At 40.7% G+C, this 13,267-nt stretch overlaps 1 protein-coding gene across 1 annotated transcript in view; it reads left to right on the forward strand.

Annotated features, from left to right (window-relative positions):
• The window catches only part of slc4a5a (solute carrier family 4 member 5a), a 205,987-nt gene that overhangs the window by 43,297 nt on the left and 149,423 nt on the right, over nt 1–13,267 (forward strand). Inside the window, exons 5-6 of the mRNA XM_037679966.1 lie at nt 12,108–12,260; nt 12,598–12,720. Coding sequence (XP_037535894.1) covers nt 12,108–12,260; nt 12,598–12,720 — 276 coding nt within the window. The remainder of the gene's footprint in view (nt 1–12,107; nt 12,261–12,597; nt 12,721–13,267) is intronic.

Genomic DNA, 13,267 nt, shown 5'->3' on the forward strand with positions numbered 1-13,267 from the left:
TATATTCATGTAACGTAACCCCCAAATTATATATTTATACAACCCCATATTATGTATTTATATAACCCCACATTATATGCTGTTAAGATGGGAGCTGGCTGCGGGCCACTGGACCCGGAAACCCCCTCCAGCCCACATTGCTTCCCCCAGCTCGAAACTCCCTCAGAAGTGGCAACCCACAATATCAATAAATCTAGGAAACATCAATTAGGTTTTATCAATTATATTAAATCATGGCAGGAAAAAGTTACAGTTTACAGCGCTGGTCTCTCCGGTCTGCGACGCGTTCACAAACCCGGAAGAGCCCCTATGTCCCGTGTCATTACTCATTTATAGTGTCCTAGACTCATCCTTCATAAAAGGGGACCTCACTTCACCACTTGCTCTTGCCGAGGTCAGATGCTTCTCCCCTCCCTCTCTGCTTTGCTTTGCTGCTCTGTCTGCCTGTGAAACTGCTTGTGAGACTCTCTTGCATATCTTCCGAACCATAATTATGGACTTGTTTTCGTCAGTTGGTCCCTCAATCAATTTACAACATTTGTTTGAAGAGAAGACAGGCTTTAGGCGAGTCGATTTGCCCTATTGGCACGCACGCAGCTGGATATCTCATCAACTTGGAAGACTTGATGATGTGTCTATCTCTGCTGCCATTTGTGGATTTTAAGGATTCATATTTAATTGGATTTACAATAACTGGTTCCTGCTTTTTGGATTTGGCTGGTTGCTGGTTTTATCTACAATCAAGGAAGTCATCAGCAGCAAATTTTGGATCCGATCACGCTGCTTGCTTTTATGATGGCTTGGTTCATGTCTCGAGAACCCAGACTCAAATGCTTTGGGCAGAATGGATCAGATCTCGGGGATTTTACTCAGTGATGTTCTATCGGTGTGACCATGTAATTTGGACATTTTGGAACCGAGTGGGCCAACACAGACTCAAGGTAGATGTCATTAAGTTCTGCCTGTCCCCAAAACAACTGTGTGTTTATCCGAATTTAGTTCCCTTGGCTGGCCTTGAAGGTCATCTTATCTGAATTCGCCTGGAGAAAATGTGATCTGACGCTCACTACCTCCTCCCTGAGGAATTTCCAACTGATAACCAGATGAAACCAGCTGAATAAACTTTGTGTAATCATTTCAGGACTCTTGGATTCTCATAGTCGTTATTCTTGGCCATTCCTCGACATACCTCGAGAATGTTTATGGATCTCACCAGAGGACATTGACTGATTATTACATCTTTATCAGAACTCTTACAATGCCCTCGAGGGCATCTATGATCATGTTCACTGCTCTCGCCTCCCCCCGCAGAATATCTACGTCACTATGTGCTTGTTTGTGCAAGGTGTTTTTTTAATATCAGAGTTTTTTATTCTCAGGCAGGAAAAAAAAGTCTGACAAGAATTTTTTCGCCTCCAATTCCCACGTGTCCAGCTTATCACTTTTATTGTCTGTCCAAACAGGTCTCATTTGTAAATGAGTCTTTGAGGCTCAACATGACTTAGCTGTTTAAATAAAGGTTGAATGAATGAAAAAAAATGTCAGTATATGAGGGGGCGTGACTAAGTGTGATCTCAATGGATCTTATGTGGACTGACATGTTAGGAAATATGAGACGGTGCTTCAAAAGGCCTTTCTACGTGATGTGGTAAGCAGAAATAAACTCTATTCCTTGATGGATATTGGATTCCAGGGAGACATTTTTTAGAGTTGCCGGCCCAGTTTAACCCAGTCAGAACCAGGTTATAATTTCATTATAATCTCGTCTCTGAGCAGATCAAAACACCTGGACCAGTCTAGATAAAAATATCCAACAACAGTCAACAATGGTGTACCACAAGGCTCAGTCTTAGGACCCACCCTCTTTACAATCTACATAGATAATGTAGGTCAAAACATCCCTGATGCATCTAAAAAAGTTAAATCTGGTCCTCTGGACATTCAAAAAAAAAAAAAAACAAAGCAAAACAACAAAAAAATGTAGAAACGTTTCGTCTTTCATCCGAAAGACTTCCTCAGTCTGAGGAGCTGTATTCAGCTCAGTCTTATAAACAGCACCTTCTCAGAGTGGATCAACCAGTTTTGCTGCTGACAACCAAAACCAGCTGCTCACTTGCTCAAGAAGGACCATTGGCCTAACAATGGATCATTAGCACCTGATGGCTGTTCACTGTTCACAGAGGGCTGAGTGATACTAGCAATCACAGCATTGTAAGAGGGGGACAGTTGAACCTGGAGGCTCCACCCCTGTTTAACGATGGACGATTTCTTTTCACAAAGATGGCCTCCTTTACTCCTCTCTCAAACCATCGTTCCTGTCTATCCAGGATGTGAACATCTTCATCCCTGAAAGAGTGACCTCTGGCCTGGAGATGAGTGTAGACCACAGAGTCCTGGCCTGATGATGTTGATCTTCTGTGCTGGGCCATCCTTTTGGCCAGTGGCTGTTTAGTTTCCCCGATGTAAGACTGATCACCCTCCTGACACTGAACAGCATACACAATATTACTCTGTTTGTGCCGAGGGACTGGATCTTTTGGATGAACCACTCTTTGCTGTAATGTATTTTGGGGTTTAAAAGCCACTGGGGCGTTATGTTTAGAAAATAAGCATTTCAGTTTCTCTGATACTCCCTCAACATATGGAATGACCGCTGGACTGGGTCTGGATTCCTCCTTTTCACCTGTTGGCTGACTGGAGTCCTGTTTGGGTTGACTCCAGTCAGCCAACAGGTGAAAAGGAAGAACCCAGACCCAGACCAGTGGTCATTCCATATGTTGAGGGAGTATCAGAGAAACTGAAATGCTTATTTTCTAAACATAACGTCACAGTGGCTTTTAAACCCCAAAATACATTACGGCAAAGACTGGTTCATCCCAAAGATCCAGTCCCTCGGCACAGATTAATGTTGTGTATGCTGTTGTTGTGGCTTTTTACCACAATCGTGTTCAAGACAGCTGAGACGGTCACCTTAGTTCAAAAGATTTAATTGACAAACAGGAGTTACAGATATTCAGAGACAAACATTAACATTTGTAAAATATATGCATATATTTGGAGCATTAAAGAACAAACCGTCTCGGTGTGTGCTCTCCCGGAAATGCTCGCTGGGCATGTGTTATTCTTGGCTTTTATCAAAGTTTGAGAAGGCTAGCTTTTCTGATTGGTTTAGACCTGAGGTTGCTATGGTTACGGGTCTAGCCCGCCCCCTCAAGGCCCCCCTCTTACTGCATTCCAGAGATAAGTTTTATTGAAGCTTGGTTTCTTTGACTGCGTTTAGACTGTTAACACTCTGTTGTGGAGCATCTAATCATGAATTTATTATTAAGAGAGAACCTGAGGGATTTTACTTAGTCAAACTATATTAAGTCTAAATTAAAGAAATGTGTTCTAGGTTTTATTTATGTTAATCAGTGTGTGTGAGCGGCCAGGCCACCATGTGCTCAGAGAACAAAGAAGGACTCTTCCCTCCTGAGTTAGTCAGTAGTCAGTATCTTACCTGCCTCCTGGCTTATTTGATTGCTTGTAATATATCAAATGTGAACCTGTAAAATTATCATTAGCTAATATGAGATTATATGTAAAGGTAAAATAGTTAGAATTAGTAAACATTTTCTATAAATATAGTTCAACCCTTGAAGAAAGACACACACACACTTTGTATAACATGACATTTGAATGCTTGATAGGAAATATAAAAAGTTATAAAAATATGAAATCCAACACTGTTCAGTGTCAGGAGGGCTATGATCAGTCATACATCAGGGAAACTAAACAGCCACTGGCCAAAAGGATGGCCCAACACAGAAGATCAACATCATCAGGCCAGGACTCTGCGGTCTACACTCATCTCCAGGCCAGAGGTCACTCTTTCAGGGATGAAGATGTTCACATCCTGGACAGAGAGGAACGATGGTTTGAGAGAGGAGTAAAGGAGGCCATCTTTGTGAAAAAAAATCGTCCATCATTAAACAGGGGCGGAGCCTCCGTGTTCAACTGTCCCCCTCTTTCAATGCTGTAATTGCTAGTATCACTCAGCCTTCTGTGAATAGTAAACAGCCATCAGGTGCTAATGATCCATTGTTAGGCTGATGGTCCTTCTTGAGCATGTGATCAGCTGGTTCTGGTTGTCAGCAGCAAAACTGGTTGATCCACTCTGAGAAGGTGCTATTTAAGAGACTGAGCTGAATACAGCACCTCAGACTGAGGAAGTCTTTCGGATGAAAGACGAAACGTTTCTACATTTTTTTTGTTGTTTTGCTTTTTTTTTTTGAATGTCCAGAGGACCAGATTTAACTTTTTTAGATTTTTCTACCTGGATTATTGAGCATGCATCAGGATACTCTTGTATGTCTATAAATCACTAAACAGCTCTGCCCCCTCCTATCTTACTGATCTGCTCCAGCCGTATGTCCCACCACGTTCTCTCAGATCAGCAGACCAGTTGCTCCTAACAGTCCCAGGAACCAGTCTCAAGTGCAGAGGTGACAGGGCCTTCCCTGTAGCAGGACCAAGACTTTGGAATGAGTTACCTCTGCTGGTTAGACGGGCCCCCTCCCTCACAGTTTTTAAATCTTGCTTAAAAACACAGTTTTATTCCCTGGCTTTCAGCACTGTGTGATCTGTGCTGAGTCTGTGTGCATCACACTGTGTTGGTCATGTTGCAGTTGTTGTTGTTATCCATTATTGTTTCTGTTGGTTTCTACTTTTTGGTGTCCTGTTATGTAATCTGTTGCTGTGTGCTTGTTCTGTTTGTCCCTGTACAGCACTTTGGTGTGCTTTGTCACTGTTTAAAGTGCTTTATAAATAAATTGGTATGGTATAGTATGGTAATAATCCACATTTAATGATTTTATGATTTTGCTCTGGTAAAGTAACTGTGTTTATTTTAATCAGATTTTTATGGTTTGTATTTTTAGAGCTGATTTTTGGTTTATTTAATTTGAGCTGTGAATGAGTTGACACTGTTCCAATGTGGATGTGGGTGGGTAACAGAGGAGAAGCAACAGAGAGGTGTGTAGGACTACAACTCTTCTTCCTGGACTGGACCCTGGGTTGTCAATAATTTGGGGGATAAACAAAATCAGCCATATTTCTAGAAAGAAGAGCGGCTCTGTCCAAAGTGGGATGGAAACCATCTCTCCGCATCAGACCAGGTTTTCCCCAGAAAGAACTCCAGTTATCTGTGTAGCCCACGTCGTTGTCAGAACACCACCTGGACACCCAGCAGTTAAACGATGACATACGGCTAAACATGTCATCGCTGGTCAGGTTGGGGAGGGGGCCGGAGAAAACTACGAAGTCCGACATTGTTTTAGCAAAGTCACACACCAAAGCAACATTAATTTTAGTGACCTCCGATTGGCGTAACCGGGTGTCATTACCGCCGACGTGAATAACAGTCTTACTGTATTTAGCCTTAGCCTTAGTCAGCAGTTTCAGATAAGATTCTATCTCGCCCGCTCTGGCCCCGGAATGCATTCAACTATGTCTGCTGGAATCCCTAAAGCCACGTTTCGGACTATGGAGCTGCCAATAACCAGTGTCTGCTTCTCAGCGGGTGTGTCACAGAGCGAGGAAAATCGATTAGAAACATGAACGGGTCGGTGGTGAACTGGGGGCTTAGCCTTAGCACTACGCTTGCTCCGGACCGTCACCCAGCCGGCCTGGGGTCCCGGCTGCTCGGGGTCTGCTGGAGGACCGCTAACAGGAGCTAGCCTCTGTGGTTCCATGCTGTCTAAGGGGACCTGGCTAGTTACTGGTTTTTCTATAGCAAGGAGCTGAGCTTCCAGTTCAGACAGCCTCTCCGCCAAAGCTACCATAAGACTACTTTTGTTACATGTATCATTATCACTAAAGGAGGCAGAGGAGGAACTAAACATCTGACACACGGAGCAAGAGAAAACAGAGGAAGCAGGGAGAGAAGCAGTAGCCATGCTAAGCTAACGCTAGCAGGAGCTAGCAGAGCCAAATACAATTGAAAATTGTTGAAAGATAAGAGGTGTTTTAAGCACTATCCAACAGTAGCAAAACAACTGTACTGAGTGTGTTTGTGAACTAGAATGAAAAACTGCAAAAGATAAATCCAGAAAACAGAGACCACTCGAGCAAACGATTCACTCGAGCTACCGACAGACAAACAGGAAATGAATCAATACATCTCACCACAAAAGTGCAACGTCACACTACAAGGAGGCAGCAACCAGTACTTGTATTGCCGTTTAAAACTTTCCATAAGTAAAGGTGGATCCATTTATCTGTCAATTACTCCAAGGTGAATCTTCACTGGGGTACATTTGAACATATAGTGTTTGTCTGAAAAGACAATGTCTTCCCATCTCTGTAAAATATTAAAGTACTCTGTGTGTGTGTGTATATATATATATATATATATATATATATATATATATATATATATATGTATATATATATATGTATATATATATATGTATATATATGGGTGTGTGTGTGTGTGTGTGTGTATGTGTAGTGTGTGTGTGTACATGTGTGTGTTTGAACGTGACTTCTATTTAACCAGCAAATACCTTTGTAGGTCACAAGACGTCCCCAGCAAAGGAGGCCTAACTTTGCTAAGGAGGTCCTGCGCCTCAAAACCTAACATGCTGTGAGAGGAATAAAATGATTAACACTTTTATTACCAGAAATTAAAAAAACCAAACTTACCGAGCTCTATTAACAACCCTCGCTTGAATCAGTGTTACTTAACCTGAATAGTAGACATGTATTTTATTTATTTATGTAACTTTTAATGAATAATTCAAATGTTTAAATATAATTTTCTACTCTCCACCTCTCCTGAGTCCAGATGAGAGAGCTGTCATCACCCCCAACAGACCCTGCAACTTTATTTAATAAAAATAAGAAACACCTCTGCATTTTACCTCAGGTGAAATTTCATATCATTTATCATTACACATGTGTCAATAACAAAACAATTCAAATTGAAGATAAACATTATAAAATCAAAAAACACAAGTAAACATCAAAATTGATCTTGTATTTACACAGATAAAAATGTACCATGGAAGATTAATTATGCGCACATGATCCAATCTAATAATGTAAGGTTAATCATGATGGTTCATGTCATGACGGCCTGCAAACTCTCTCAGTCTACAGATAAAAAAGGCACAAATATTACGCTTATCCCTGTTCTAGTGGACACCACAAGGTTAATAACAAAATTATCATATGTCTAATACTTATTAGATATGTCAATCTCATTTATTATAACATTATCCCATAACATTCATATATAATTTTTTTGTTTACTAGATTGTTCAAATAATATACTCATAGCAAGTTAGATAGGTCCTTCTTGAGCATGTGATCAGCTGGTTTTGGTTGTCAGCAGCAAACTGGTTGATCCACTCTGTGAAGGTGCTATTTAAGAGACTGAGCTGAAAACAGCACCTCAGACTGAGGAAGTCTCTTGGATGAGAGACGAAACGTTTCTAGATTTTTTTGCTTTGTTTTGTTTTTTGTTTTTTTGAATGTCCAGAGGACCAGATTGAACTTTTTTGGAGCAAGTTAGATAGTTTCTCCTCCCCATCAATCAGTTATCTTAAATGTTTACTCTAATCTTGAATTGTTTTCCCCATCTTAAATCATCCTTCTGTCTCTAAGGGACTCTCATAAGAATTGTTTTATATCACAAGTGTATTTTTATTTAATGTTTTTCAGTCTACACCTTAGATTTATCACTGTTTGTCTTTTAAGTTTAATACTTTTGATAAATAACTAATATATAAAGAAGGTTCTCTGTCAAGGACACTTAACATTTATAGAAATATGTCATTATAGCTGTTTCTAATCTACTAATACATTTATCACAATATTCCCCAAATACTTTTACCCTGGTTGGTTTAATTTCACAGACGTGTTCGAGTTTCCTAATTTATTTAATTCACTTTCACCTGTAATAATTTTGAATCTTACAAGAAAATAAAAAAAACAAGGTCAGTCGACACTGGTAGTCGTTCTGTTTATCTAGGCGACCAGGCTCTAGTCTGTCTCTGTTCCAGACACAACCACATGATAATCCACACACATGATACTGTGGTAAATGAAAAACATCTTTGACCTGTCACATTATCTTCAGAGAGAAGGTCTTTGTGTGTTCATCTACTCACTGTAAGGATGGTACTATTTGCTGTTTCTGTTTGTGTCTTTTTTCTCGTCAGTTTAATTGGTGTCACCTTTGTCTCGTCACAGCTGTTGTAATCACGTCTTGTCTTGTCCTTGTATATAAGCCTCCTGTCCTGTGTTGTTCCTTTGTCGGTTCGTCGTTGGGTATAGCCTGTCCTGTCCTGCCTGTGTGATCTTGATTCTTGAGTCCATGTAAGTTTTGCTGCCATGTCAGCCTTTTGATTTATTATTATTATTATTATTAAAAGTATTTTATTTTATACATCTGCCTCCTGAGTCCTGCCTGCGCTACTGGGTTCTTCTGTCCTGATCTGCCACGAAAATCCTGACACTCACATCAACTTGAGTGTGGAGATTTCTGTTTTCTGTCTGGGCTCCCAGGTTGAACTGTACCTGTTGGTATTCAAAAGTTATTTAAATAAAATCATGTTAATATAAAAAGTCACTTACCAATTTTATGCCTGATGTTTGATGATTTCCTCCGCCTTAGGTTTTATAAGTCTGTGTACATTTGCTGTTATTAAGTGACCTTGTACTAGGCAGCTGTGAATATTAGTTTTCCCTCTTATACATCTGTAAAGTAACTTGTATTAGTTATACATTAACAAACACACAATCATTCATACATCAGACACTCACACTCCAACATCATACATGCAACAAATATACAGGTCCTTCTAAAAAATTAGCATATTGTGATAAAGGTCATTATTTTCCATAATGTAATGATAAAAATGAAACTTTCATATATTTCAGATTCATTGCACACCAACAGAAATATTTCAGGTCTTTAATTGTTTTAATACTGATGATTATGGCATACAGCTCATGAAAACTAAAAAAAATTAGCATATTTCATCCCACCAATGAAAACAAGTGTTTTTAATACAAAAAACACCAACCTTCAAATAATCATGTTCAGTTATGCACTCAATACTTGGTCGGGAATCCTTTTGCATGAATGACTGCTTCAGTGCGGCGTGGCATGGAGGCAATCAGCCTGTGGCACTGCTGAGGTATTATGGAGGCCCAGGATGCTTCGATAGCGGCCTTAAGCTCATCCAGAGTGTTGGGTCTTGGTCTCTCAACTTTCTCTTCACAATATCCCACAGGTTCTCTATGGGGTTCAGGTCAGGAGAGTTGGCAGGCCAATTGAGCACAGTAATACCATGGTCAGTAAACCATTTACCAGTGGTTTTGGCACTGTGAGCAGGTGCCAGGTCGTGCTGAAAAATGAAATCTTCATCTCCATAAAGCTTTTCAGCAGATGGAAGCATGAAGTGCTCCAAAATCTCCTGATAGCTAGCCGCATTGACCCTGCCCTTGATAAAACACAGTGGACCAACACCAGCAGCTGACATGGCACCCCAGACCATCGCCGACTGTGGGTGCTTCACACTGGACTTCTGGCATTTTGACATTTCCTTCTCCCCAGTCTTCCTCCAGACTCTGGCACCTTGATTTCTGAATGACATGCAAAATTTGCTTTCATCCGAAAAAAGTTATTTGGACCACTGAGCAACAGTCCAGTGCTGCTTCTCTGTAGCCCAGGTCAGGCGCTTCTGCCGCTGTTTCTGGTTCAAAAGTGGCTTGACCTGGGGAATGCGGCACCTATAGCCCATTTCCTGCACACGCCTGTGCACGGTGGCTCTGGATGTTTCTACTCCAGACTCAGTCCACTGCTTCCACAGGTTCCCCAAGGTCTGGAATCGGCCCTTCTCCACAATCCTCCTCAGGGTCCGGTCACCTCTTCTCGTTGTGCAGCGTTTTCTGCCACACTTTTCCCTTCCCACAGACTTCCCACTGAGGTGCCTTGATACAGCACTCTGAGAACAGCCTATTCGTTCAGCAATTTCTTTCTGTGTCTTACCCTCTTGCTTGAGGGTGTCAATGATGGCCTTCTGGACAGCAGTCAGGTCAGCAGTCTTACCCATGATTGCGGTTTTGAGTAATGAACAAAGCTGGGAGTTTTTAAAAGCCTCAGGAATCTTTTGCAGGTGTTTAGAGTTACGTCGTTGATTCAGATGGTTAGGTTAATAGCTTGTTTAGAGAACCTTTTCATGATATGCTATTTTTTTGGGACAGGCATTTTGGGTTTTCATGAGCTGTATGCCATAATCATCAGTATTAAAACAATTAAAGACCTGAAATATTTCAGTTGGTGTGCAATGAATCTGAAATATATGAAAGTTTCATTTTTATCATTACATTATGGAAAATAATGACCTTTATCACAATATGCTAATTTTTTGAGAAGGACCTGTACAATGTTATATTTCCATATTCCTACCTAACTAAGGCTCTTGTCTGTCCCTCAACTTATAAAAACACATTTCCATCACTGCTAAAAGCTATCAATCCCTGTCTTTAACCATAACATCTCCATATGGTCATCTGCAGGTATTCTTCCTCTAGATTCTCTCTAGGAATCATCCATATACAGGTGTTTATTCTAGTAGTCTGCCGTATCAGGAGCACAGCATCGAGCAAGAAAAAATGTTGCTCGGGGATGTATTGCTGGCCAGTCTGTTTTCAACTGCAGACCTAAGGAGGCTATAATAAACAGAAACCCGAGGTCATCAACTTCTTTCAAGGAGTTATCAAAATCTCCTCACAGGCATCCAAAAACCCAGTAGAGTTTTCTTCGAACTGTCACATGACCACATGTCTTGACGCTTTCCAGACGTCCAAGTTTTAATGTGTTTCTAGTAAACAGTGATGGGCAATTACACCCGGAACATCTTTTGGACTGAGCACGCTTCAAGTAAAAATTCTAACGTCAGCAAAAATGACATCACAATTTTTACATGGGGCTTTAAACCTTCAGTCACATCGGATCCTTTGCATGTCATCGACAAACAAACAACAATTTATGTACAGGCATTTAAAATCAACTGGACAAAGCTTAAATTTGAAAGAAAAATTAGTTAGTCAGCAAAAACTATCATTCATAGTGCAGAGAGAAAGATGGGGGATGAAAGATGATTTGCTAAAAACTAAAGGTTAACAGTTTTAATCCGGCACCAGGATGGAGCTGGACAACCTGTCAAAGAATAGTTAATAAATACACAGAACAACTTTTAATTCTGACCCGGTTCTGACTGGGTTAAACTGGGCCAGCAACTCTAAAGAGAGTCTCCCTGGGATTCAATTTCTGTCAAAGAATAGAGTTTAATCTGCTTGCCACATCACGTAGAAAGGCTTTTGAAGCACCGTCTCATATTTACTAACACGTCAGTCCACATAAGAGCTACTGAGATCACACTTAGCCACGCCCCCTCACACACTGATAGGTTGAGCTCCCCTTCTACGAAGGCGGAGTCTTAGGACCCTATAAATGAGTAATGACACAGGACATCGGGGCTGCTCTTCCGGGTCTGTGAACGCTTCACAGACTGGAGAGTCCAGCGCTGTAAATTGTAATCTTTTCCTGCCTTTTTTAATATAATTGATAAAACTTAATGGACGTTTCATTGATTTATTTGTTAGTATGAGTTGCCACTTCTGAGAGAGATTCGAGCCGGAGGAAGCGGTGGGGGCTGGCTGAGGGTCCAGGGTCAGAGAGGAAGCCTAAGGCCCGGCTAGCAGTAGCTAGCTGCAGTGACTGACGACCCGCTGTCAGCTCCAAAACGCAACATTTTTTATCCAAAACGCAACAATTATATATATATATATATATTGTTGCGTTTTGGATAAAAATAAATATATAAATAAATAAATAATCAGGAAACAGTTACTCTGAAGGCTAAAGTAGACTTTAAACTTACATTACAACGATGTGACTCTGTTACTCTTGGTGTGTGTGTGTCCGTATTTCTGTGTGTGTGTGCTAACTTGAAACATAATTCATCCTGAACTAAAACAGTAATACAAATTGAATTGTTAAAGATAACGGATGTTCCTGGCAGTTTCTCTCAACTCCTCATGTTTCCATGCAGATGACATCATTGAGAGGCAGATAGAGGAAGGTTTGATCTCTCCTGACCTCAGAGACAAAATCAGTTTTGTGCTGCTGAGAAAGCATCGGCATCAGACCAAGAAGCCCATTCATCGCTCGCTGGCTGACATGGGCAAGTCCAGCTCCTCTGCCGGTGAGTGTCCCCTCCTGAGCCATTGTCATCAGAACAACTGCTGGACAGCAGACCAAACCGAGAACATGTTCCTTCCTGTGTCTGTGATTGGTTCATTCTGTTTAACCTGCAGTTTCATCATGGTTGGACTTTCAGTGTGCATGTTTCCCTCCTTCTGTGAATGACTGCAGCCAATAGTGCTCATCTCCTCCTCAGGGGACGCATTCATGTTTGATGAGTTCATTATGATGCTGACATTTTCCTGGCTCATCAGGACAGAGCACATACTGCTCAATGAACGGGAAACATCACCTCCAGCTGCTTTGTTGCTGTCTGTGTGCTTCTTTGCTTTTGTCAGGTCGAAACATAGCCGCTCGAGGTGCAACAGGTCCAGGACCAGGTCAGGGCCAAGGAGCCAATTTTAACAGATCTACAGAAGATCTTCACATCAAGCAGCAGTCTGCTAACTATGGCCGCCTGCGTGAGTCTGCTATTAAAACATCACATGTAGGCTAATGCATATCCCTAAACAGCACCATTTCAAATCCATGTGTGTAATGTCATCCCAGAAGGCCAGAATTCAATAAGCAGAACCATCTGCAGCGAACCAGCTTCATTTTTAATAAATTAAATTTATCTATCATAGCTCGCCTTTATCTGCACAGATACATAAAACCATCCATCTGTTCCCTGAACAAACAAAAACCTTTTTAAATTACTATTATTCTACTGTTAATTGTGATTTATTTTGTTGCATTTTCTCTGATCCACCAAGAACCAAAATTATAGACATGCTCAAATGTGCCTACAAAAAGTCATAGATATTTTATGCTTTTAGTGCTATTATAAATTAGTCACGGTCAATAGAAATTGGCCTTGTTCACAAAATAAACAATAATAACTTTTTATTTTATTTTATCATCAGTGAACTCAAATTTCATAGTGATACCAAATAAATAAAAACCTCTCATTTAAAATCTAAAAAAAGTTAAATCTGGTCCTCTGGACATTCAAAAAAACCCAAAACA

This window comes from Nematolebias whitei, chromosome 8 (genome assembly GCF_014905685.2).
Source record: "Nematolebias whitei isolate Nwh7 chromosome 8, NemWhi1, whole genome shotgun sequence".
Classification (NCBI taxonomy): domain Eukaryota; kingdom Metazoa; phylum Chordata; class Actinopteri; order Cyprinodontiformes; family Rivulidae; genus Nematolebias; species Nematolebias whitei.